This window comes from Puntigrus tetrazona, chromosome 10 (assembly GCF_018831695.1).
Source record: "Puntigrus tetrazona isolate hp1 chromosome 10, ASM1883169v1, whole genome shotgun sequence".
Lineage (NCBI taxonomy): Eukaryota > Metazoa > Chordata > Actinopteri > Cypriniformes > Cyprinidae > Puntigrus > Puntigrus tetrazona.
The window spans coordinates 7,414,816-7,442,255 of NC_056708.1; the positions used below are offsets into that span (position 1 = coordinate 7,414,816).

Here is a 27,440-nt window from a genome sequence, read left to right on the forward strand (position 1 = left end):
CACCAAGACAAGATTTTACAAAATTTATGTTATCCTTTCATTGTGCGCATATTGCACATACTGTACGTGTTTCTACATTAATGTGAATGTGTGTAAACATATATACAAATATTCACAGAATGAGTTACAGCAGACTCATAGTTCCCAGCTTGCTTCGCTTATGACAGTTAAAGGTGAGTAGATCTTAAAATGAATTGTTGTTAACTGTCAAAAAATTATTTGAGGTTCTTACTAGGGTTCTTTACTCAACTCCAAATAACCCTTTATGGCAAAAAGGTTCTATATAAGAAGAAAGAAGAACACTTTGAATTAGCATCATGTATGAAATGTGCTATATAAATAAACTTACCTAGCCTTGTCCTAGACAGAGTTCTTTTAATCGAACCGTTAGTGGTACCAGAAAATGGCAGTGTAAATGGCATATCATTAAAAAAACAGCTATTTTCACTTTGTATACATAGCTGCTCTTTAAACAAAGTTTGAATACAGCAACAATATGAAAGTAAAACAGACAGCAGGTCGCGACAAGTACCTTTAGAGTACGTTAAATCATTATTTCAAACAGCATATTCAGAAATATAAAAATATGAGCAAAGCATTTTATTTTTAAAGCCTGCAGTGCAATTACAATAAGCAGCTAAAACGTAATATGTTACAGTCTTCTATTAGGTTCAGCAAATAATAATAAATTATATTAATGTTGTTTGCAACATTTCTAATCCTGACTGCAGACATATTTACTTACACTTTTAAAACTATTAAACCTAAGTTTAAAAAGCAACATAAAGGTGGTTTAAAAGGTACAAGATTTTACTAACCATTATTAATTACTAATAACTCAAAAGTAAATAGGCATATAGCCTATTCTAATCTGGCAGACATCCGTTTTTCTTTAATCCCCATACAATCCCTAACAGAAACTGAGATCTCATAATCATTATTTTCATTGTTTTTGTGCTAATTTTTATCTTCCAGTTACACCTTTTTGACCATGTAGTTTTTCCAAAGTGCACAGTTTTATTTTTTTCAACCTAAACAAAAACAAAAAAAACATTTAGTTTATTATATTAAATATAATCTAAAATACATTAGAGCAAAAAGAAGGAAAGATAAAGAAAAAACGTTATTATCTTTTTATATGATGCCGTTCTAGTCAATGTCTTAATAATAAATTTATCTCACCTTCCAGTTCTACTCTATTTAACGGAATCCTCAATCTTCCTCTTGTGGCCTCTTTGAGAACTAAATCAGCTTCATATTCCTCATTGTTAATCTTGATATTTACTGTAGACTGTCTCTTCTGATAGGCCTGTTCCAGGTCATAATTGTTCAAAATATCAAAGGTTTTGACATTCTGTCCATTTTCTTGATATTCCCACCTAACCACATTTCTGATTATAAAAGCCTCACTTCTTCGGGTTTCATTTCTTTCCACCTTTCTGATCATGTCTCGAAGACGACTCTCTGCAGTGTGAACATCTCTTGTCAGACCCTCCAGCGTGATCACAGAGTCCTGACCTTTCTTCTCAAGCCGGACACTGACTGAGAGCTCCCTCTGCATGGAGTTCAGTGTTTCTCCATCCTCCCTGGTGAAATGAGCAATGGCTGGATCACGGATTGGGATGCTCACATGCTCCCGTAATATCATGCTGTTGATCATGTCTTTGGCTTCACTCAGATCCTCTGGTGTCTCCCCACAGAGTTGAAGCACAGCCGGCTCAATTTCTTCTCTCACCATCACAAACTCTTCATTTGGGAGAAATTCTGAACTTTCCCCTCCAAAAAAGTCTTTTTTTATCCAGGTTTGTGTTCAATGTGAAAAACATTTTGACAAAAACATTGAGTGATGAATTACAATGTTTAATAGGAAAAAAGAATGCATGGTATTAGCATACTTTTTTAATCTTTACCGACCTTTAAATTTGGTAAACAGACTTTTATCCTCCTCTACTTTCTCACCAGATCTTCTGATCATGGTTTGGTGAAATTCTGCCACCATGTTTGTCTGGAATATAAGAAATTTCACAAGCCGTACCTGCAGTGGTTTCTTTTTCTTTATAAATTCAACCACTGCATCAACCATTGCATCTGCAACATCAGCTGGTTTTGCACCTCCCTGACCTAAAGGGTTAGAAACAAAAAAAATATTACCTGTAAGTAAATAAGCAAAAGTAACACTCATTCATAAATAAATAGTACAATGTGTCTCACCAGTGCCAAGAGCTGGGAAGGCAACAGAAGTAATCTGGCGTGCCTCACATAACTCCAGAACAGACAAAACAACATCCTTAATTTCAGATGGATTATTTCGTCCAATAACATGGATGATGTTTCCACATGGAAGCTGCCCGGCTGAAGTCACAATCTCTGTTTGCTGCGTATTTGATGATTTCACTATTGAAAAAACAAACAAACAAAAAAAACCCTTACCAATAGAATCTAAAGTTCATAAGATATGTTTTGAAGTAAGTGCCAAAAATGAATGTACTTAAAAAGATAATGTACTGTACATCAACAAGAAGAAACAGTAAATTTAAGGAATACAAACCAATCTGTGAACATTCTTGTTCCACTTGTACTCCAGCAGCATCTAATATGGCCTTCGATACTCCTAGATTATAAAGAGAAATAGACTGTTACATAAAAATGATCGTTCAATGTAAAAAAAACAAAAAACAAATTGATTAATTACAATTAATTAATTGTAAAACTAAAATGGCTCAGACATTATGTTTAAATTGATTAACCTGCTTTCAGAGAAAATGTCTGATTTGAGGAGTTGACAATGGCATCAGTTTTTTCTTTAGTTATGTCTCCTGAAGAAACCTCCAGAGTCACCTGACCCATCTGCATAGTGTGCACCCCAAGAGACGGAGAGGAGACTTTGCCAAAAAGTTCTACAGAAAAAACACATATGGAAAATGTTTATGATGTTATTGTTACTATTCTAAACACATCCCATACATTGGATATATTTGTTATCAGAATAAATCTTTCAACAAAATTTCAAAAAGGAGGTGTGATGGACCTCAGATAAGAAAAAGTTACCAGAAGTGTGAGATGATTTGCCAGAAATATTTTTTTTCAGCATGCCATGCTGATGTGGTTCTGTTGTAACAGGACCCTGAAGGCCATGTCTAATGAAGCTGGTAAAGCACTAATAATTAAATCAGAGAAATATACAAGACAACGTTAAAATAAAATACTATTTCAATCGTTTATAGTTATATTAGGTACGTGCTACTACTACCATATGTATTTAAATTTTAATGAATCATTTGTTACGATGCACCTATACAGTGGCAGAGGGTTGCCCAATCCTGCTCCTGGCCTGCAAAGTTCAGCTCCAACTCTAATCAAACACAACTGCCTTTCTATTTTCAAGCGGTCCTGAAGAATTCAATTAGTTACTACAGGTATGTTTGATTAGAGTTAAAACTTTGCAGAACAGTCTATCGCCAGGAGCAGGATTGGGCATCTCTGAAGCAGCAGTTAAGGATACCTAAATATAATGAGACTAATTAAAATATTGACCATAATGTAGTGTTTTTATGGTTTATATAGTTTTGACACTCACCTCTACACTCTCTCTGTCAGAAGGGTGCACAATCACAGTTACCGATTTAAGGTTTGTAGGCTTAAAATTCTGGACTTCTGTCAGCATGATTTTGGCCACCAGATCTTTAGGAAAGCCAAAATTCCCAGTCCCGATCGCTGGGAAGACGACTGAAGCCATTCTGCACTTTTCTGCACTTATCAGGCAATCCCTTATCACCTGAATGATTACCTTTTAAATGTAAATAAATATTTTTTATAATATTTAACGAAAGTAAATAATCAAGTGTTGCTTACATATAATGCACATTTGCAACACCATTTAATCTCAAAAGCAACTAGCATTACCAGAGTAATTACAATTATATATTTTTTTGAATTTACAATTTTTGTCTCACCTCATCTTCTGATCCTTTCCATAATGGGCAAACTACATGGAAGACCTTTTGACATTTCAGGTTATAGCCATTTGTGATGACAATTTCACCATAATTTGCAGAATTTAAATGAGCGATTCTGGTGATTTCTGACTGGAGCTGATGACCAGCAGTCTGAAGGAGTGCTTTGGAGACGGCACCTTTACTGAGATCCAGATCTTCTGACACAGTGTTTACAATGACATCAGCCTGTAGGAGAAAAAAGAAGGAGTCACTGGTCATCCTTTGATTACCATAACCAGTATAAATGTATGCTGCTACAGAAGAACATCTCAGGTTCCGCATGTAACCAAGGTTTTCTGCTAAGGGGAACAAGACACCACGAGTCCCCTAGAGAGCGCTTTGGAGAATGTCTTTGGCAAGCGTGAGTATAAACACAACAATGAACTTGACATTGGCAAGCGGGTTTAGGAATGTAGAGTGTGAAACATCTATTAATACTCAGGATTAACATTTAAGCCCAGGTTTAGTATGAGCATTGTGAAATGTGATTACAGATAACCCCGGGATTCCGTTTATCCAGGGTTTAGGATAACCCAGGGCTAACAATTTAAAGCGTGAAAAGCACTTTCTGAAAGAGATGTGCACTAATTCCTGCAGTGTGGCAAAGAGACACAACATCTCATTCCTTTTTCAAGAAACCATGGTTACACGCGTAGCCTGAGACGTTCCCTTTTGAATAGGAACTCCATGCTGCCTCCCCTAGGGTGCGCTTTTGGGAAACAGAATACCCACGCCACCATGCTGAAGGAATGAGAGACGAGGCCTGCCATGCTTTAATAAGATAACTCTCTGTAATCAGTGGAGGTTTGATGACGCTTGCAGTAAATGAGCTCAAGGAGTAGAATGCCTCAGCTCGATTAATATAAACATTTTAGCTTCTTATACACAAGATGATTGTCAGTTAAGTACTGAAAATTAAATGCAGCTAACCAATTAAACAAGAGAAACATGGTCTAATAACAAGCAATCTAAAATATGATCTTGCATAGAAGAGACTTTGTTTTCAAGAGATTGTCTCTTCAGTATTACTGCTAACAACATCAACCTCTTTGACGAAAAATAGCTGTAGCCACAACCTCTCACTTGGAGAAGGAAGAGGCCACACCAATAAATCCAAGGGTAAACACATTGCGAATTTATTGCTATAAGCATTCCACCCAAAAGTGTGTCCCACATTCCCACGAAAAAAAGGACATCACAAACAGAGCTTTATTAAGAAATCACTTTCAATGCATGCTCTGTCTTCCTAATTTTAATAAAAAAAAATTTAATTAAAAAAAAGCACAGCATAAGATTTTATTTTAGCGTTTTTCATTTTATGATTTCTGGATAAATATTATTTTTACAAGTAACTGATTTACTCACATGTGTATCCTGTATGTTTCCTTTGCTCAGAATGATTTGTAGTCCATCTTGTGTAATTTTGATCTCAAGAACACTCAATCTTTCAGATATATCTGGTTGTCTATTAAAGTCTCTGTTACCGTGATCTTTGGAAACTTTAAACTCTTGTTTTTTTTGGCCATAGTTTCCACGGCTACAGCCACAATCACAACCACGACCATGACCACGGCCAAGACCACGACTACGACCACGACTACGACCAAGACCACGACTAAGACCACGACCAAGACCACGACCACGGCCAGCACCTCGATAGCCTTGTCCATAGTCCATAGCATACCAACGGGGGTTGTAAGCAGAAAACTCCTTTCTGACAGCTTGAGTCATGGCATTCACTGTACTGCAGTTATTTTCAACCAGGTGAATTTCAGTTAATGTGCTGCTGGAAACTCTAAGGTTATGATACTCGATGTATGCATGCACCTCCTTAGCAATCGATTCAGTGCAAAGATCAAGAGGACAACCAAATATCCCTGAGCTAATAACTGGAATTGCAATGGAGGAGCAGTTTTTGCTTAATGCCCTTTTCAGACTTTCCCTCACAGCACGTCTCAGGCATTGCTCAGTGGTACGTCTGTCTGAATCACTGAAACGAGGTCCAACAGCATGCACCACATATTTACAGGGAAGACGACCAGCGTCAGTAATGATAGCATCTCCAGGCTTTAGAGGCCCATTGGCTTTTGTGTGTTGGTCACAGATTTGCTGCAGACTTGGTCCAGCAGCTTGGAGAAGTGCTAGAGCTAATCCACCAATATGCTTCAAATCTTCATTAGCAGCATTGACCACAGCATCAACATTGATCTTGCAAATATCTGCCTTCCTGACAGTAACAGTTACTCCACCTGGTATTCGAACCTCACAAGAGACCTGGCCAATATTTTCAAAACCAGCTTCAGTAAATTCATTTTCCCGAGGAACCACCATACATCTTTTTTCCTTTAACAGCACTGAGAGCATCATTTTACCCTGCTCCATGAAGTACTTCTTTGCTCCTGCCCTTTTAATGATCAGTGTGTCTGTGTAGAGATCGTCTGCCAAACATTTAAAGAAAGTCACAGCTGGTTGAACAAATGCACGCTTTCCAGACAGTTTGATCCAGGGTCTTGTTGAATCAAAACTCACTTTTACTTCATTAGACTTAATAAAATCCTGCCAGTCTTGTGATTTTCTATCTTTTATAAAATCAACCACAGCATGTGATTTGACATAAACTTTTTCAAAGATTCTAGTGTGTTTCTCAATGAAACATCCTAAGTTTTCACTGACCTCTACTACAGGCTCTCTAAACCCAGTCACCATTACTTTGTCTCTCTTTTTTGAAAGGTTTATCAACACAGATATCTTTTTGGGATTATTGAATGAATTCTCCAGTTGTTTTTTGAGATCCTGCCACTCTGGCATTTTAAGGACCCCCTGATCTTCTACAGTGAGGTCTTTGGTTGTAAGAACTATTTTCACCCTTTTCTCTGCCTCAGCAAGTGCTCTTTCTGTGCTTCCAGTCACAACAACATTCCCATTTTCAATTGTGTAGACAGCAGTTATTCCATGAGATATGAACAGATCTCTGGACATTTCTTCACAATCCACTGATCTCAGAAACTCCATGATTGAACGGTTAATCTGTAAGGGCTTCTGTTTCATATTTATTTGCTTCTCAAGAATCCAATTTCTGAAGGTAAGAGTTTCTGTATGAAGACCTGAAAAAAATAGACTATTCATTTTTTTGTTGTAGTCAATGTGAAGGTCCGGAGAGACAACGATTTTCAGGCCATCTTGTTCAAGCAGAGAGTACGTGGCAGGAGAAATCTCCATGTGCTCTGTCACACTGTTCTTCTCTCTCTCCATTTGATTGGTTCCCCTCTCTAAAAACTTCTCTATAATGGGTTTCAGTCCAATTATTTCATGGGTCATTCCTGCCAGTGTCAGCACTCCTTTAGAGGCATCCAAGTCTATAAAAACCTGATCTTTCACTACTTTTTTAATATTATTTTCTACATTAAATAAAACAGGGTGTGACACAGGCCACTCAGATGTTGTGTAGTTTGAGATCACTTTCTTAAAGGCATCAAGGGCATTTCTACTCCAGTCATCAATAGCCTCTTGTTTCTGTTTCAGTAATGCTGGATCAGGACTGAGCAAAACTTCAGGTTTGTCCATGTTTATCTGGCAGAAGTGTAAACTCATCTGGCTTTTAATGGAGGAAATCTGCTCTTTCTTGAGGATAAACTTCCTGATGCCAGGATGTACACTGACTGTAACAGGTTCAGGCAGCTTCAAATGTGGTCTGATGCCACCATATAAGATTGTATCCAATGATTTAAAGAAGGGATATATCTTGACTGGAACATCACAGATGTTATTATTTTGCTTCAAAACTCTCTCTTTGGCTGAAAAGTTGCATGTGATTTGCAGGAAAGATGGAGGTACAGTGAATCAATGTATTAAAGTTGACAAACCATGGTAAACTTTTTTACTAAATTTATTACAACTTGTATTTACCTTCTTCCTCCTTAAATGTGATAATGGCTGCTTGTTCTTCTGGAATTATGACAACTTCCTCTACTGGACCGCCCCATTTCTCAAAATACAGTTCCAGCAGCATCTTGTTGTTGCTGGCCTCAGGTGGAAGATCTTCTACTCGCACACATGTGCTTCTCTCCAGTGCACGAGCCCTCAGATTAAACTGCTTGAATTTATCATGTGTCCTACTGTCTTCAAGAAACTTGCCTGCAGCTGTAAGAAAATATATTCACATTACAAAATGCATGAGGCACATTTAAACAAGTCATTATAAGAAAAATGCAGAACTATATACTGTTTACAAGCATATAGTTTCTAAGTTTCTAGGATATAGATATAGACTTTTCTTCCAACCAAAAGATCCCCATGTAAAACTCAGGTGTCATATATTCTAGGCTTAGAATATTCTATTCTAAGCTAAATTAATTTTTGGTTAAAAAATACTTGACCAAATAAAAATGTTTAATAATAATAAGTAAATGTATATTTGTAGCATAACTTACCACTGGGATTTTTAAAGGTCACTATAGCTTTTCGTAATTCTGGTATTAATTCCATGCTAAAGTCATTCTCAGGAACACTACTGATGTTCTCCAACAAAACTCTTGAGGATTCTTCACATCTACATCAGTCTGAGAGGCACTTTCATCTATAGACAAAATAAAAGTTATATATTGATTAAATGTAACCTTTGCAGCATTTTTTACCCATAAAGAGTACACATACAGTACGTTAGGTACCTTAAAGATACAAATTAGTACCAGTGGGCTACTGTACTTATTTGTAAGAGCTTATTTATAACTCCTGAATAAGTAGTGACTATATTTCTGAGAGCAAACTTGATATCTTTATTATGAAAAATGTGAATGTGGTAAAAAATACATCCATAAAATCAGTACAATAACCTAATCAGTAAAAGATAGCATACACATAAGCATCCAGAAGACAAAGTCCAGATGATTTACTTACTTGGTTCATGATATCCACATGCCTGTTCCGTCTGGAACCACAAGCACAGTGATTTAAATGCAAACATTTATATTTATGTATTTGGAAATACAGAAACTTTAAAATGCATTAACCATAAAACCGATTTTACTAGTTTTGTATTATACCAATCTGTTTATAGTGACCATATCTGTGTATAGTATATGGTCCTCATTCTGGATTTTGTAATAAATCTACTCACTCTATGTCCAATGCTGTCTGTTTGTTCCTCTTCATCGCTGTTCTTGTACACCTTCAACTCTATTTTTTGATTGTCAATAGCAATATTGTGTCCTGCCTTTGAGAGCACGCAATCTCGAACTTGACCACAATTACATTTAGTCAGATACATTGCGATACATCAAAACAAAAGCACAAAACAACTTAGTAAATATCATTTTATGGGATATTAGCAAATTTGACCATTCAATTGATTAGCAATATGACAGTTCTGACAATTTTTGCTTTTTTAATGCTAAAAGTTTCACGAAAAAACAGTCTACAAAGATAATAGTTATTAATATTTTACAAATAGCTTACACTTTACACAATTTCTTTATTTTAGCTCTTTTCTGTTCATATTGATGGCCTGCTGCACTACAAACTATAATTAATGACCACAGCAAAGCAACAGAATTTGTCTTAATATACATCTTCCTACAAATACTTTTTTCTTTCAGAAATTCACTCCATGATATCACTTAATACGTATTGTGCTTAGCATTAGAAAATGTATTGGTTATTTGTAATTCCAAATGTTTGTTTTTATTTATACTCTAAATATAAGTAGTTTAAACCTTCTTAGATGCTGGAACATGACAGCCTTACAGAGCAATAGCATTTTACTGCAAGTACAGTTGATAAAGCGTGTTTTACAGTGACTGTACCCTTTGCACCGCCTCACACATTTCTCAAAAATGCACGACCAGTGTTATGAAATATCTATATCCCCTGAGACCCGGCTATGGAGTTTTTGCCTCTGCGGTGGACATTATATTTTCGTGGATTTCTCTAATACTTCGTAAGCGTCAAGGAGTCACAGTCATCTCAGTCACTTCAGTCATTCCAATCTCCAGCACCCACGTTCACCCATTCCCAAGCTGCAACTCACTGTCACACACTCGCTGTCCAGTCTAACGTTCCCTCCGTTGAATCAAGCCAAGACTAAATCCTTCTCCTTGTTCTCTTAACAGACTGTTTACTGTGCTGTGTGTATTGTCTCCACCATTCCTAAGAATTTCATCTCCTGGTAGAAATCCTGGTTACTCTCCGTTGCGCCGTTGCGCCTCCCCCAGCTCCCAAATGGTATTTCAATCCAAATGTGACTTCAAGTTATGAAACATCCTGAAACCTAAACTTTTATTGGCAATTAAAAAAAGAAGTCCTATGCTATTTTTTAACTGAATTTTGTTCTTATGCTCTAAACAATGTAATGACAAAAAAAAATCCGTAATTATTTTTTTTCTGGGTCTCAAGAGGATATATCACGGATTCAAGATTGTGTATATAAGATTGCGAATATAATCTTTAATTTTGGAGTCATGGAGTCATGAAAGGGCGAGACGTGACGATTTTTTTGTCTTTAGTTTTATATTTTGATATTTTAGTTTGATACAGTTTGATTATTCTTTTGTTTAGTTTTCATTAAATGGATGGAGGCTAGAAGAAGGCTATGTGAGTTTGTTGCGCTTAGTATTCTAAACTGAAATAACCTTATGTCTCCAAAGCATAATAGAATTACATAAACAAAAATATGATATCATAAAATAATTGCGTGTTAAGCACTTACTTTCAGGTGATTTGAACAGAATCGTAGCAGAGTTGCTCCCATCATACTGCACGACGCAGTCGCCTCCCTGAGATTTCTTCTTACTCTGAAAGTAAATCTGAAGTTTATTTTTCACACTTTTAGCGTGTTTAGGCCCCCAGTCTCCTTCTACAATGATGGGATAAAGATATTCGTCCATATCGTGGTTTTTCTGGTTAATGAGGAAGTGACTTGCGAGTCAGTAGCCTATTGTAGGCTATAGGTTTCTGGTTGATCACGCCCTCTTGTTTATTTTTCACTTTCGTTTCTTCATTTAAGTGCACTTTCAAGAAAAATAAATCTCGCCTTTCCATAAATTATAATTAGATGGCCAAAAATCACAGGGGGGACTCTAGCTTGGAAAGGGGAGGGGTCATAATAATAATAATTTTGGATGACGCATTTGGTCATAAAACCCTTTATAATATACAATAAAATCACATTTATTTCGTATGTTATTTAAACCTTCTTGAAGGTTTAGTCAGACACCTGCAATTTTGGCCAAAACAAAGAGTTTGTGTGAATTTTTGCATGTTATAATGTAAGCATCATTAATGGTTCCTTAACAAAAAAATAAATAACTAAATAAAAAATCTGAATAATTAATAATAGTCTCTAACTGGTCTGTTTCTAAGCCCTCAAAACACTTCTTATATAATAGTACAGTAGGCTGTTGCATGATTTGTTTATTACTATTTTTTAATAGTTTACACCTTGCATAAAATAATTACTTTTTGGCATGACATTCTTAGGGGCTCTTCGCTTACATTTCTTTTCAGGATCACTTGTGCTGCTACCTAAAATAAAATAAAATAGAAATAAATAAATAAGCCTAAATATTGTATATTAAGAACACCTTGATCAGTGACAAAATGTAACCTTCTGCTTATAAGGAAATATTTGACTTCTTAAAGGTTCAAGTGACAGCAGATCACTTTCTTTGTCACTGAATCGTACAATAGATTAGTTTAAATGGCTGATTCATTTAGAAACAAACCAAGAATCTTTATGATCAATAACCTGTAAATGAATCATAGACTAGATTTGTTTATGAGAATGAGAAGTCATTCATGCAGTCTCTGTCACACACAAAAATGCTTCAAACTAGATGACAGGTCTCTGTCATGTGGTCAGAGGGAGGGGCCACAGTGATGGTGTTTTTGATGCCATAGGTGAAAGAGACACTAGTGGGCTATCTCCTTTGGGGTCCTCCTGTGCCTGCCATGTTTTAGGACACCAGACATTTAATATTCCCCCAGCAAGTTAAAGTGTCACAATCAGTGTTTCTTTCAAAGAATTTGGCAGAGTGGAAGCTACTGCCAAATAATCTCTCCATGGGTCGTAAAAACTGTACTGAAAGGCCTACAAGATACGATTTTCCACTACCGTGAAACCAGAACAAGTGTATTTGTTGACAATGCAACTGCATGCTCTGCTGGACAAGGAGGTCGTAGAATATCTCCTAGACAGAGAGTTGGGCTGCTACAGCTAATATTTTCTGGTTCCCATAAATGATCGGGGATTGTGTCCACTCTAGATCTATGCGGACTGAACTGCTTTCTAAGAGCATACAAGTTCAGAATGCAGTCAATGATTGTTTTCTTAGATCCAATCAGGGGATAGGTTATCGATGAATGATCTCAAGGACACATATTTTATTAGAAATTTTGTTACAACGCAGGAAGTTTTTAAGGTTAACTTTTGAGGGGGAAACCTTACCAGTACCAGGTTCTTTTATTCAACCTAGTCTTATCACTCCACAAATATGAAATGCACAAATGCAGCTTTATCATTGATAACTGGCTGATCCGGCCCAGGCTTTGGAGCATGTGCCTCGACATTGCAATGTCCTCCTTGCTCACCTTCCAAAAGTTTCATTTTTGACCTTACATCCGGTCATTCTTGAAGAAGGGCTCTACTGTGTCTAGTACATGGTCTTCAGATTTATGTCCACCACATTAGCCAGTGGCGTAAGTCAGAGCAGCTTTCCATACGCTATGACTGCCTCTAGACAAACTATGTTACATTGGGTGAGGGATGCTAATACCCTAGCCTACATGGTGCGCAGTTTAGCTTCACCTCTAAGGGTTAGGGTCCATTCAAAAAGTAAAGTAAAAGTAAAATGGTACCAAATGGTCCCAAAAAGGAAAGAATAAACATAAGTGCAGCATGTTCCAAACATATTGTTTATTTTATTTTGAATATAAAGTGCATTAAACAGAAATAAAAAAAATCAGCCATGGAAAATCTGAATTGTTCTGCAATGTTTAAAAAATTTAAGAAATAAAAACAAAACAATAATAATGTTGTGAAGTCATTTGTTACATTTATTTTTGTGTAATGGTTTGCACAATCCCCATATATGTATACGATGAAAACATATTTTTCCTGGTTAGACAATACATTACTATATATAAAAACAATTGCTGATTAGTGTAGTTAAATAATAAAAGGGAACTGTGAGATTTGAGACTGTCTAAATGTCTTTCTCAGTAATACACGATTGTTTTCCAATTTTTTTCTTTTATTAATGGGTATGTCTGGGCATGTTTAACTGATAAAATAGCTACAATACCAGATTCAATGATTACATTACAACTAATTCAGATATATGCCACAATTTATAAAATAAATCACATTTTGCATTACATTTTACATTCTGCACTACATATCTCTGTCTGACTAAACCATCATTATTCATATATTATGTTCAGCTTTATCAAATCAATGTAAAACTTCAAAGAAACAGAAACAGATATAATAATCATTACTGGAAGGTGATTAGGTATTCTGGATAAGCTTGCACATCATTAAAGATCACAAACATGGATGGGGTGGTCATGTTGTCAGTCACACTGTTATAGAGATCAGCACTACTGGAGCTCTTCGCAGGGGGAACAAGAAGGCCTTGTTTTCCTTGAGTGTGTTCTCCAACAAGCACCCTAACAAGATACATGTGTTTGTGTCCTTTGGCATCAGGTTTAGAATACCCTTGAGCTGAGTATTGTGGGTCCACAGCAAAGTATGAACCATTCCCATACATGGCTCCTAAAAACAGAACAAGAACAAAAGACTTGATTTTAAAGACAAATGGATACAAAGTCCAAATAAAGTTTACGCTCTCAAAAATAAAGGTGCTTCATGATGCCAAGGAAGAACCTTTTTTGTCTAAATGGTTCCATGAAAAACCGTTAATATCTGAAAAACCTTTCTGTTTCACAAAAAGGTTTGTTGTGGCGAAAGCTGGTTCCTCAGATTATAAAAAGGTATCAATCTTTTCCCTGACATTAAAATGTCCCGCCATTTATAAAGTCTGTGGTAATAGCTTTTGGTCTCATCTACGTCCAGCTATTTTTAGCTGTATAAAACAGTTTGTTTTGCTGGTTGTTATTGAAAATCTGTGTCCAAAAATGTTATTTTAATCTTAATTATGAACACACTGGTTTGTAGTGCAGTTTTACTGTTTACTGCATCTTGTTATTTTTCTCACCAATAGGCTTACTTCCACGTTCAGGAAAAAGGAGGATAGTTCAAACGTTGATTGAATGATTCTTTTGGCACCAAAAATGGTTCTTCAATGTTCCACAATCTTTTAAGCACCTTTTATTTTTAAGAATTCATATTGAATTTGACTAATACCATTCATGCCAGCAAAGCTGCGATTAAAGCCGTGATTATTGATATGATCAGTTTTATCAGAGCCAGTTCCATGAAAGAGAAGCTTTTCGTTATTTTTGTGTTTGTTTTTATCTTCCAGTTCCTCCTTTTTGATCATGTAGTTTTTCCAAAGTGCGCTGTTTTGGACTCTTTCAATCTAAAAGTGAAAAAAGTAGATTAGTCATTTATACCATAGTACTAAAATTCAACAGCAGAATCTTTCAAGACTAATAAATAGGTGATTTCCCATTAGTCTAGTCTTACTTCAATGATATTATTGGTTAGATTGGTTCTCCTGAACTCCTTCTCCACTTCTGCATATTCCTTTGAGTCTGGTGTAAGTTTTACAAGAACAACTGACTGTCCTTTCATGTCCTCCCAGTGTGAAGGCAAAGGGCTTTGAGCAGCAGCTGCAGCTATTGTCAAAAAGAACAAAAACATCAATAATGCTAATAAACTAATCCTTGAACACGATCTATTTATTGAAATGATAAAATAATCTCACCTTGCAGATCTACTCTATTCAGTTCAATCTTTATTCCACTTCTTGTGGCCTCCTTCCTAACTAAATCAACTTCATATTCATCATTGCTAATCTTGATTTTCACTATTGGCTGTTTCCTCCGATAGGCCTGTTCCAGGTCATAATTAGTCAACATATCAAAGTTTTTGACGCTGCGTGCATTTTCCTGATATTTCCACTGAACCATACTGCTAATGATAAAAGCCTCACTTCTTCGGGTTTCATTTCTTTCCACCTTTCTGATCATGTCTCGAATACGAATCTCTGCAGTGTAAGCATCTCTTGTCAGACCCTCCAGCGTGATCACAGAGTCCTGACCTTTCTTCTCAAGACGGACACTGACTGAGAGCTCCCTCTGCATGGCGTTCAGTGTTTCTCCATCCTCCCTGGTGAAATGAGCAATGGCTGGATCACGGATTGGGATGCTCACATGCTCCCGTAATATCATGCTGTTGATCATGTCTTTGGCTTCACTCAGGTCCTTTGGTGTCTCCCCACACAGCTGAAACACAGCTGGCTCAATATCTTCACCCACCATCACAAACTCTTCATCTGTGGGAGATTCTGAACTCCCCCTGAAGATAAAGTCTTAATGGAAAAAAAGAAGAATTTGTTACTGGATTTTTACAAAAAGGATGGATTGGGTTAGCATAATTTATTACTGACCTTTCAATTTGGTAAACAGACTTTTATCCTCTTCTACTTTCTCACCAGATCTTCTGATCATGGTTTGGTGAAAGTCTTCCACCATGTTCGTTTGAAATATAAGATACTTCACAAGCCGTACATGCACCGGTTTCTTTTTCTTTATAAATTCAACCACTGCATCAACCATTGCATCTGCAACATCAGCTGCTTTTGCACCTCCCTGACCTAAAGGGTAACAAAAAAAAATAACAGTGAATGATTTACATAACATGCCAGTTAAAAATTTTTTAAATTATATTAATTATTCAATAAGTAAAGAAACTTACTGCAATTACATAAAAATATATTTATATGTTTCTCACCAGTGCCAAGAGCTGGGAAGGCAACAGAAGTAATCTGGCGTGCCTCACATAACTCCAGAACAGACAAAACAACATCCTTAATTTCAGATGGATTATTGCGTCCAATAACATGGATGATGTTTCCACATGGAAGCTGCCCGGCTGAAGTCACAATCTCTGTTTGCTGCGTATTTGATGATTTCACTATATGGGGGTATATATATATATATATATATATATATATATATATATATATATATATATATATATATATATATATATATATTTATTTATTTATTTATTTATTTATTTATCAGTAGCACCTAAAGTTCATTAGATCTCTTCAAAAAGGTAATATGCATCAAAAAGAAAACTGCACATTTGAAAGAATACAAACCAATCTGTGAACATTCATGTTCCACTTGTAGTCCAGCAGCATCTAATATGGCCTTGGATACTCCTGGATTACCAAGTAAAAATCTACTGTCATTTTATTATTTTCTTTGATTTTAAATGAATCCTTAATGATTCAGTGAAACATGTAAGACAGTGTATATGAAGATAAATTAACCTGCTTTCAGAGAAAATGTCTGATTTGAGGAGTTGACAATGGCATCTGTTTTTTCTTTAGTTATGTCTCCTGAAGAAACCTCCAGAGTCACCTGACCCATCTGCATAGTGTGCACCCCAAGAGACGGAGAGGAGACTTTGCCAATGGCCCCTAAAAAACACGAAGAAGATTTATGGCAGTGGGCAGAGGCAGAAATGTGACCCATACTGGCAAAATCAGTCATAATGCTCACAGGTCATCAAAAAATGTCATCTAGGGATCTCAAATCTTCAAAGTAGTAATTGAACATCTAAAAATATTTTCACTGCTCGCTTCTCGTGCTGATTGACATGTGAAGCACTTACGTAAAAACGAGACAGATTGTGCGCTAAATATCACAGTAGGCTAAACATATATAAGTATTTACGCAAACATATTTTTGTGAGTGAATGCACAAGTGATTTTTACATTTTAATATTTGTTTTTCTTCCTTGATTGCTTTTGTTTAGATGTAGTAGTAAAAAGCTATACTGTGATTTATATTATCTATATTTATCTATTAATGATTTGAGAAAAGAAGTGGGTCAAAAGAATTTTGCTTTGGCACCTTAAGAAAACTAAAATGTTTTCCTTTTTTTTCAACTTCAAATGGGTATATTTCAATAATATTTCATCCAATTTCAACAAATTATACATTATTTTGAAGGTATTTAATATAGATCTATTTACTCATTTTGCCAGCACCGGTCAGACATTCATGTCACTATCCTAAATATAAATGACATTTGTATATATATTTGTATTAGAGTAAATATTTTCTTTTATAAAATATGCTCAAAAATAAGTGTGGACATAAAAAAAAGTGTTACCAGAGGTCTGGCCTGACTTTCCAGAATTATTTTTATACTTGTCATGTCGATGTGCTTCTTTTGTGATGGGACTCTGAACCCCATGTCTAAAGACGCTGGTGAAGCACTAATACATAAAGCACGAAAATACAAGAAAACGTGTACAGCTATGTTACATTATTAAAATAAACAACAAAAGTACATATCTTGGTCACTCTATATGAGATGGGAAACTTGACATTGTGTTTTCATGGTTCTTGAACCTAGTTTTGACACTCACCTCTATACTCTCTCTGTCAGAAGGGTGCACAATCACAGTTACCTCTTGAAGGTTTGTAGAGGTAAATTCCTGGACTTCAGTCAGCATGAGTTTGGCCACCAGATCTTTAGGAAAGCCAAGATTCCCAGTCCCGATCGCTGGGAAGACGACTGAAGCCATTCTCCACTTATCTGCATTTTTCAGGCAATTTCTAATGATCTGACTGAGTACCTTTTAAAATGTAAATAAATAAACCTATTTTAATATTTAAAGCACAGATCTCCATCTCTACTTCCCGAGAGCTACCGTCCTGCAAGCTTCGGTTCTGACCGTTCTTCAACACGCCTGCTTTAAAGAGCCTGTCCTCCAACAGAGAACGACCCTTACCTTTTTGTGACCTATTTTACATTTTATAGTTAAGAGCCCTCTATCGGGCGTAAAAATAATGACAGTATTGTGTTGTAAGACTGTCCTAACCAATCAAAATGTCTGTTTTGTTCAAATGCAGTGTGTGGGCTCACAGTGATTAAAATGTATTTTACTAGGCATAATTCATGTGAATGACCACACGTAACCCCACCCCTAAACCTACCCGTCATAAAAATTGTGCAAAACCATAATTTATATGGCATATACCTTTTATAAGAACAAGTGTTCTGTGGGTTCGAACCGATGATGGCATGATTATGTTTTAAATTGGCAAATGTCCTGTTGCCAATGGGTCGTATTTCAGGGATTTGTACAAACAATACAATATGGGTATATTGGTTGGAGGATAGGTTGTTATGAAATAACACCTTGATTAGCTGGTTCAGGTGGGTTTCACTGGTGTTGGAGCTGAAATCTGCAGGTTGTTAGGAGCAGAATTGGAAATAATATATAAATCAGGAGATTTCAAACCTGCCCAGCACTGCGCATTTTGTACTTCTCCCTTAACCGATACACATTATTTAGGTCTTAATGCCTGAAAAAAATATGTGATAGATGAGGGACACATGTGCAGTGCTGGATGTCCTCCAGGACAAGTGTAAAAACCCCTGATCTAAATAAATATGTAAGCTTACATAATAACACACATGGACAATATCATGTAATCTTAAAAATAAACAGCAGGTAACAAAATAGCTATTCTCACCTTTTGTTCTGAGCCCTGCCAAAATGGACAAACTACATGGAAGACTTTTTGACATTTCAGTTTATAACCATCTGTGATGATCATTTCACCATAATTCACATTCTTTGAGCGAGCAGCTCTGGTGATTTCTGACTGGAGCTGATGACCAGCAGTCTGAAGGAGTGCATTGGAGACGGCACCTTTACTGAGATCCAGATCTTCTGACACAGTGTTTACAATGACATCAGCCTGTAGAGGACAAAGGAGACACTTCTTATGAAGAATTTGGTCATTACTGATTACAATAAATAGTGGTTTTAACTTTTTTTTTCTTGTAATTCTGCCTTTTGAGGATGTGGAAACTTCATATGCGAGGGTAAATTTATTTATTTATTTCTTTACAGGCACTAAAACGTACAAATCCTTACATATTTTCAACATTTCTGCTTTTTACATTTTTGCATTATAAATGATTGTAATTGCATTTTTTTATACTGTACAGAGATAGTTGTGTTTAGGTTTAGAGGTTAGCTACTATAAAAAAATGTTTAAATGCTATGTTGATATAAAATATTTCATATTCTGCATATTTTGGTCAACTACGCTTTATATGCTTTTATATTTGATAAAAATGGGATAAAATGGGTAGGTTTAGGATTGGGGTTTGGTTAAAGGGTCTAAAAAATCAAAATTGCTTACTGATGAAAACGTAGAAATGCATATTTTCTATAAAGTGGTTAGGTCTAGGTTTGGGGGTAGGTTAAGCGGTCTAAAACCTAAATTGCTAACTGACAAAACAATAAAAATGCACTGATATCAAATATGCAAATAATTTACATTTTAAATTGTATGTTTTAGCATCAGTATATGCGTACAAAAATGTAAGTTTCATGCTTGTAAATGTTATTCATCAGGCTGGACTGACACAAGGAAGTGGTCCAGCATTTCTCTGGTGCTGGCTTCACTGCATTGGCTTCCTGTTGATTTTAGAGTCCAATGTAAAGTTTTGATAAGCATTTTTAAAGGTTTGCATGGCCTTGCTCCTTGTTGCTAGACCTCTATGATCACCACAGAGTTTGCTATATGTTCCCAGCTCACGGTTGAAAACCAATTGCGTTCAAGCCTTTTCTGTAGCAGCCCCATGTCTCCCATTGCGCAATAAATCATGTGACTCAGACTGTTTTATAATCAATGCTGAAAACACACTCTGTAGTATACAGTTGCTCCTAGCTTTTGAGACACTGATCAGTGATGGATATTGTTGTATATTATGGCTGTTTGAGTATTTTTTAAATATGTAAAGCACATTGTTCAACTGTCGTTGTTTAAATGTGCTATATAAATAAATGATGATTGATTTGATGTTTTTTTTTTTTTCACAGGGGAAATTGGGGGAAAACCTAATTTAAAACATATATATTAAATAAAAGAAATAAATGCTATTTACTTACACTTGCATCCTGGATGTTCCCTTTGCACAGAATAATTTTTAGTCCCTCTGGCATAGTTTTTCTCTCAACAACATTTAACCCTTCAGAGTTATATGATCTGCCACCAAAGCTTGAGGTTTCCCCTCTCCAGTGTGCTTGTCCTGCGAAGTCTCTATTGCCATGACCTTTGGGGGCTTCAATGTCTTGTTTTCTTTGGCCATAGTTTCCATGGCCACGACCACGAACATTTTCACGATACCCTTGTCCATTGTTAATATGCCCATGAGGTTTGATTTTATGGGGGGACATTTTGGGGTTATAGGCTGCAAACTCCTTTCTGACAGCTTGAGTCATGGCATTCACTGTACTGTCATTATTGTCAACCAGGTGAATTTCAGTTAATGTGCTATTGAATCCTCTGTGGTTATGATATTCAATGTACTCATGCACCTCCTTGGCAATCAATTCAGTGCAAAGATCAAGAGGACAACCAAATATCCCTGAGCTAATAACTGGAATTGCAATGGAGGAGCAGTTTTTGCTTAATGCCCTTTTCAGACTTTCCCTCACAGCACATCTCAGGCATTGCTCAGTGATACGTCTGTCTGAATCACTGAAACGAGGTCCAACAGCATGCACCACATATTTACAGGGAAGACGACCAGCGTCAGTGATGATAGCATCTCCAGGCTTTAGAGGCCCATTTGCTTTTGTGTGTTGGTCACAGATTTGCTGCAGACTTGGTCCAGCAGCTTGGAGAAGTGCTAGAGCTAATCCACCAATGTGCTTCAGATCTTCATTAGCAGCATTGACCACAGCATCAACATTGATCTTGCAAATATCTGCCTTCCTGACAGTAACAGTTACTCCACCTGGTATTCGAACCTCACAAGAGACCTGGCCAATATTTTCAAAACTAGCTTCAGTAAATTCATCTTCCTCCTCTTCCAGCATACCATCTTCCTGAAGAACCACCACAAATCTTTTTTCCTTCAACAGCATTGAGAGCATCATTTTACCCTGCTCCATGAAGTACTTCTTTGCTCCTGCCTTTTTAATGATCAGTGTGTCTGTGCAGAGATCATTTATCAACCCTCTAAAGAAGGTAAAAGCTGGCTTGACTAATGTACGCTCTCCAGATAGTTTTATCCAGGGTCTCTTAGAATCAAAATTCACTTTCATCTCATCAGACTTAATGAAACGTTGCCATTCTTGCGATTTTTTTTCTTTTATTAATTCAAATGCTGCATGTGATTTGACACGAACGGTTTCTTCAATTCTAGTGTGTTTCTCAATAAAACATCCTAAGTTCTCACTGACCTCCATTACTGGTTCTCTAAATCCAGTCACTGTGACTTTGTCTCTCTGTTTAGATAAACATATAATCACAGATGTTTTTTTGGAAATATTGAACAATTCTTGCAATTGCGTTTCGAGTTCGAGCCATGCTGGCATTTGAAGGACGCCTTGATCTTCAACAGTGAGTTCTTTGGTTGTGAAAACTGTACTCACTTTCTTCTCTGCCTCAGCAAGTGCTCTTTCTGTGCTTCCAGTCACAACAACATCTCCATTTTCAATTGTGTAGACAGCAGTTATTCCATGAGATATGAACAGATCTCTGGACATTTCATTACAATCCACTGATCTCAGAAACTCCATGATTGAACGGTTAATCTGTAAGGGCTTCTGTTTCATATTTATTTGCTTCTCAAGGACCCAATTCTTGAAGGCAAGAGTTTCTGTATGAAGACCGGATAAAATAAGTCTGTTCACCTTTTTGTTGTAGTCAATGTGCAGGTCTGGAGAAACTGCGATTTTCAGACCATCTTGTTCAAGCAGAGAGTACATGGCAGGAGAAATCTCCATGTGCTCTGTCACACTGTTCTTCTCCCTCTCCATTTGATTGGTTCCCCTCTCTAAAAACTTTTCTATGATGGGTTTCAGTCCAATTATTTCATGGGCCATTCCTGCCAGTGTCAATACCCCTTTAGAAGCATCCAAATCTATAAAAACCTGATCTTTCACTAATTCCTTAATTTTTCTCTCCACTTTAGACCACAAGGTGGGTGACACAGGCCACTCAGATGTTGTGTAGTTTGACATGAGTTTCTTGAAGGCATCAATGGTATTTTCACTCCAGCTATCAATGTGTCTTCTGGTAACTCCTTTCTGTTTCAGTAATGCTGGATCAGGACTGAGCAAAACGTCAGGTTTGTCCATGTTTATCTGGCAGAAGTGTGAGCTCATTTGGTCTTTAATGGAGGAAATCTGCCCTTTCTTAAGCATAAACTTCCTGATGCCAGGATGTACAATGACTGTAACAGGTTCAGGCAACTTAAAACTAGGCCTGTTGCCACCATACAAGATTGTATCCAGTGATTTAAAGTAGGGATACATCTTGACTGGAACATCACAGATTTTATTTTCTTGCTTCAAAACTCTCTCTTTGGCTGAAAAAGAATTAAATGCATGTTGACAAAATAAGATAAAGAAGTGTTATCACTAAATATGTAGCTATAATATCAAAAATTGCCAGCAATTGCACATGTTATTTACTTTCTTCCTCCTTAAAGGTAATCATGGCTGCTTGTTCTTCTGGAATTATGACAACTTCCTCTACTGGACCGCCCCGTTTCTCAAAATACAGTTCCAGCAGCATCTTGTTGTTGGCCTCAGGTGGAAGATCTTCTACTCGCACACATGTGCTTCTCTCCAGTGCACGAGCCCTCAGATTATTCTTTTTGAACTTGTCATGTGTCCTACTGTCCTCAAGGAACTTTTCTGCAGCTGTAAGCAGTAATACAGAAAGTGCCAGACACATTTAAGCAAGTGACAACAAACAAGTATTAAAACTGTCATATAATAGCAATGATGCTTGATTCTCATTCTCAAAGAGGTGCTTTTGGTTAAATCATGTTTACTATAACAATTTGGAACAGGACAAAGCGCACAGGGAGAATAGATAGGGAAGGTAACAAGAAAAAGAAGATAAGAAGGCGGAAGTGTTAAGACATTATACAGGAAGACACATGACATATAAACATTGTGTATAAGGCATTGTGCTTGACAATGCCTTGCCAAGAGCACATGTGTAGTTAAAAGAATCCTGTCAGGATTAGGACACCATTAACCAAAGACACATCACACATTCACACAACGCAAAGGATAGCTCACACATAAGTCACTTTTAAACCAACCATCTTTCTGTTGGATACAGTGATTTCATGTGACCAACTTATACCCAGTTCTCTGAATGACTAATTTGTTGATAAACTCTTCATATGTCTGAATGACATGTATAATTATATTTTGATAGTTGTTTAGAATGTTTAGCATCTGTGGTATTAAAACAATTGCTGCAACCCTGTGAGGTGAGACTTGAGAGAGTTAATGGTGTGGACGCAGACTCTGTGTTGCCAGACCCAGCTATTATAAAAGTTTTTGGACTTGTCATTTCCCATTAATTTGAGAAGGAGGTTGCAGTTTATCTTTATCTTTATCTTTGCTTTGCAGTTTATTGCTGACAGGATAGCACATTCAGTAAGGGAAATGCAAAAAAATATCATAGTATCTCTGTCAGAAACCTTATATATATATTTATTTATTTATTTTTTTTTTTTTTTATATAGGATTAGACAAACTTACCACTGGGATTTTTAAAGATCACAACTGCTTTTTGTAATTCTGGTATTAATTCCATGCTAAAGTCATTTTCACAAAGATTGGCGATGTTCTCCACCAAAAGAGTCAAAACATCTTGACTAAAATCATCTGGAAGGTTCTCCAGGACCACAGCATCTGACTCTTTAGGTTTCTTTACATCCAACTCAGTTTGCAGGACATCTACAAGAAAATTAAAAGTGACACATTTAAACCACTCTACAGTTAACTAAGCCTGTAAATATAAAATAATCATGAATAGTTTTCATAACACTTTCTAATAACTTTAATTAATAAATATAATATTTAACATAATGTTTGACTAATAATTATTTCATATATATTAACACAGAAATATGTGATAACATGCTTGTTCGTTTACTAATTTACAATTTACTAATGAATTTACAACATTAAACATTACCAAATTATTATGTAATGTAAATTGAAATGCTTACAAATGTCATTCAATTTTCTATTTATATGATCATGCATTTGTGTGTGTGTGTGTGTGTGTGTGTGTGTGTGTATATATGTGTGTGTATATATATATATATATATATATATATATATATATATATATATATATATATATATATATATATATATATATAGTGGATTTAGACAGATGGTTTACAATGACTATAAGCTTTATTAATTAATCACTGACAAACATTATATAATGCCTAATCATTAATGTCATTAAGCATTCAATGTGTTTTAAAAATCTATAAATGATATTAATGGAAATTATTGACTTATTTGGTAATGTACTGCAAGATACTTCATTAAACTTCACTTCACATATTAGCTAATATGTATTTTATATTTACATATGTTGTGAAGATATAGTTTAATTATTAAACTTTTTACAATCTTTTTCTGTTCTTTACATCAAACGCTTAAAAACACCTATAACAAACGACTGACAAAAGTTAATTTCATTCTCAAAATCTTGCATTGAAAAATAAACTTTTATTTAAGGTCAGACCTTAATTCATTTGAGAGAGTGTTTTACACCTCAGTTTTATTTGAAACTACTTTACAGCTTTGTTTTTTGGGGGGGTTCAATAAATGCATGTATGTTGTTTATTTTGCTGCAGAAAGGGGGGAGAGATGAATAATTCTGTGTCTACTGTCAAAAGTGCACAAGGTTTACATATAAACTCAGCTATGTCTAAAATAAAAATTTTAAACAGTTGAGAGAGAAACAAATGTGTGCAGGTCTTAAAGGTACAGTAGCCTATTAAACATGCTGTCATTAAAGAGATAAAATTATGTTATTATTATTATTCTGTTATTTTTATTATTTACTCACTCACATGGTGTCTCAAACCTGTATTTATTTCTCTCTTGTGCTGAACACAATATATTTTTTTCTTTAAAGAAGAATGTGGGTAACAGTTTAATGACATTTGTAAGTATTTTAATTTCAATTAATTGCCTAATAATTAAGATTTTTTAATACCTTTTGTTAAACATTAACAAGCACATTGTTTCATGTTTCTAGATATGTGAATATATATTAACTAACAATCAGTTAAGTATTACATGTTTGCTGTTAATTTATTAATAACAGTTATTATTAAGTGTTACCATTATTTTAATGGCTAATAAGAGAAATTATCAGAATTACTAGGACGAGATCATTATAATTATTAAAATATGATAGTAGTAAGATAACCTTATCAATAAAAATGATATACTTCATATAGCATATAGCATATACTTTAATAATTTAATAATTTATTTACTTGGTTCCTGATATCCACATGCCTGCTCCGTCTGAAACCACACAAATGCAAAGTATCGGTGATGACTTAAATTGAAAGCACCAGCCATTTTCCTACAGAAATTCTTACATTTATCTACATCTCAAAAATAAAAGAGTAATATTCAATATTCATATATAGCTTGATGCAATTTGTTGGTCATAAATTTGTATTTAGTCCACTCACTCTTTGTCCAGTGCTGTCTGCTTTCTCCAAATCACTGGGTTTGAAAACTTTTGACTCGAACTGCTGACCGCCATCATTTGTAGCCTGGGAGAGCACACCTTTTTGGCCTTAAACCCAAATATCAGATGCATCACAACACACTTCACAACACATTATTTTCTTCATTCATTCTTTTAAAATAATAGAGGATTACGTCCATCATGTGATATGTTTAACACTTAAATTAAAGTGGTACATCAGCAGCAACAATAAAACAAACCAACCAATAAAAGATCACACACGGGTAAGCGGCCAGAGGGAAAGCCAACGTTTTACTTACTTGGTTCCTGATGTCCACAGGCCTCCTCTGTCTGAAACCAAACAAATGAAAAGCATTTATGAGGACATGGAACGTGAAATGTTACCGAACATGAAGAGTAAGTTCTTTGTTCTCTCCTTTTCAGCAAAATAAAGACGTACATCGTAGAGAAACAAGTTTTAGACTTTACACTCAGTTATTTTTTTTTCTTTATAAGAGAATGCACCATAAAATAAAATTCAGATTTTTCTGATAGACCATACTGACTTAATGCAAACTAAAGGGATTCATAGAGCTATAATTGTGCATTTTGTAACAAGTCTTACTATACTTACCTTTTGTCCAGTGCTGGGTTTGAACACTTTCAGCTTAATTTCTTTATTGTCAATGGTAATAATGTGTTCTGCCTTTGAGAGCACGCCATCTCGGACTGAAATACACATGATCATATTTAATCAGATGCATCACACAACTTTTATTTATTTATTTCATTTTATTTTTTATTTTATTTTATTTATTTTATTTGTTGCTTGTTCCATGATTTTTCAATGTAAGGTTTCTCTCTCTCTCTCTCTCTCTCTCTCTCACTTTTGCTTTCTCTCTCCGACAGTGACTGTTAATATGAGAGTATAGCAGAGATACGGTGATACTTTAGTAGTTTTGACAAAGCATGGCAGTGGTTATATTTAATAAACCAAATGAATGTTATTTTGTTAACATGTTATTAACTTACTGTTAGATCATTTGATACAGTATATTTGAGTAGTTTTGACAAAAACGTATAGAAATGTTAAAAACTTACTGCTAGATGATTTGAACAGAATCGTAGCAGAGTTGCTCCAATCATTATATTGCACAAAGCAGTCTCCTCCTCGAGATTTCTTACTCTGAAAGTAAATCTGAAGTTTATTTTTCACACTTTTAGCATTTTTAGTCGACCAGTTTCCTTCTACAGTGATGGGATAGCATTCGTCCATTGTGAACCTGGTTACTGAGGAAATGACTTGCGAGTCACTGTATATAGATGAATAACACCCTTCTGTTCATTTTCACTTTTGCTTCTGTGTAAATGTACTGTGTGTGCAACCTTTTATTATTGCTTAACTTACTATATTGCAGCTAATTACGCAACTTTTAATGTATAATTTTGTGTCGGACTGCATGTAAATAACCTTTTTGTTGTTGCTGTTGTGAAATCCGGGTTATTTCAAGGTCCCCTAATTAGTTTAGTTCTGTGTCATACGGTAAAACTACTACAATAGCACTCTACAACCAACAGATGGCAGGATATCCTCACACTGACAGTCTGATAACACTAAAGTTACAGATTCATGAACTTCAAAACACATCCCAATCAGCTCGTAAAATGGTATTTTAATGTAAAAGAATTAAACAAAAATTTCTGGTACTGATTTGCCATTGACATATTTACGAACAT

The 27,440-nt window shown here is 35.6% G+C and overlaps 2 protein-coding genes across 2 annotated transcripts; both read right to left on the reverse strand.

Moving 5' to 3' along the window:
- Window positions 1–577: 577 nt before the first annotated feature.
- Window positions 578–10,936, reverse strand: LOC122352681 (protein mono-ADP-ribosyltransferase PARP14-like). The gene is given in 17 exon segments (XM_043250206.1): window positions 578–1,031; window positions 1,088–1,171; window positions 1,174–1,788; window positions 1,915–2,121; window positions 2,212–2,394; window positions 2,549–2,611; window positions 2,748–2,897; window positions 3,049–3,157; window positions 3,578–3,787; window positions 3,954–4,181; window positions 5,361–7,789; window positions 7,902–8,135; window positions 8,426–8,542; window positions 8,545–8,571; window positions 8,892–8,922; window positions 9,112–9,230; window positions 10,699–10,936. Coding segments are annotated over 17 exon segments (5,154 nt in total). The 5' UTR covers window positions 10,877–10,936; the 3' UTR covers window positions 578–861.
- A 2,084-nt stretch (window positions 10,937–13,020) lies between these two features.
- parp14rs4 (poly(ADP-ribose) polymerase family member 14-related sequence 4) lies at window positions 13,021–27,009 on the reverse strand. Its single transcript, XM_043250205.1, has 19 exons — window positions 26,805–27,009; window positions 26,338–26,432; window positions 26,024–26,054; window positions 25,705–25,811; window positions 25,501–25,531; window positions 23,732–23,929; window positions 22,643–22,873; window positions 20,108–22,536; window positions 18,678–18,905; window positions 17,564–17,773; window positions 17,305–17,410; window positions 16,457–16,606; window positions 16,283–16,345; window positions 15,907–16,089; window positions 15,563–15,769; window positions 14,879–15,484; window positions 14,638–14,789; window positions 14,356–14,530; window positions 13,021–13,764 (listed from the first exon to the last, which is right to left on the reverse strand). The coding sequence occupies exons 1-19, from the start codon at window positions 26,977–26,979 to the stop codon at window positions 13,484–13,486; spliced, it is 5,658 nt and encodes a 1,885-aa protein (XP_043106140.1). The 5' UTR covers window positions 26,980–27,009; the 3' UTR covers window positions 13,021–13,483.
- Between the last annotated feature and the right edge of the window lie 431 nt (window positions 27,010–27,440).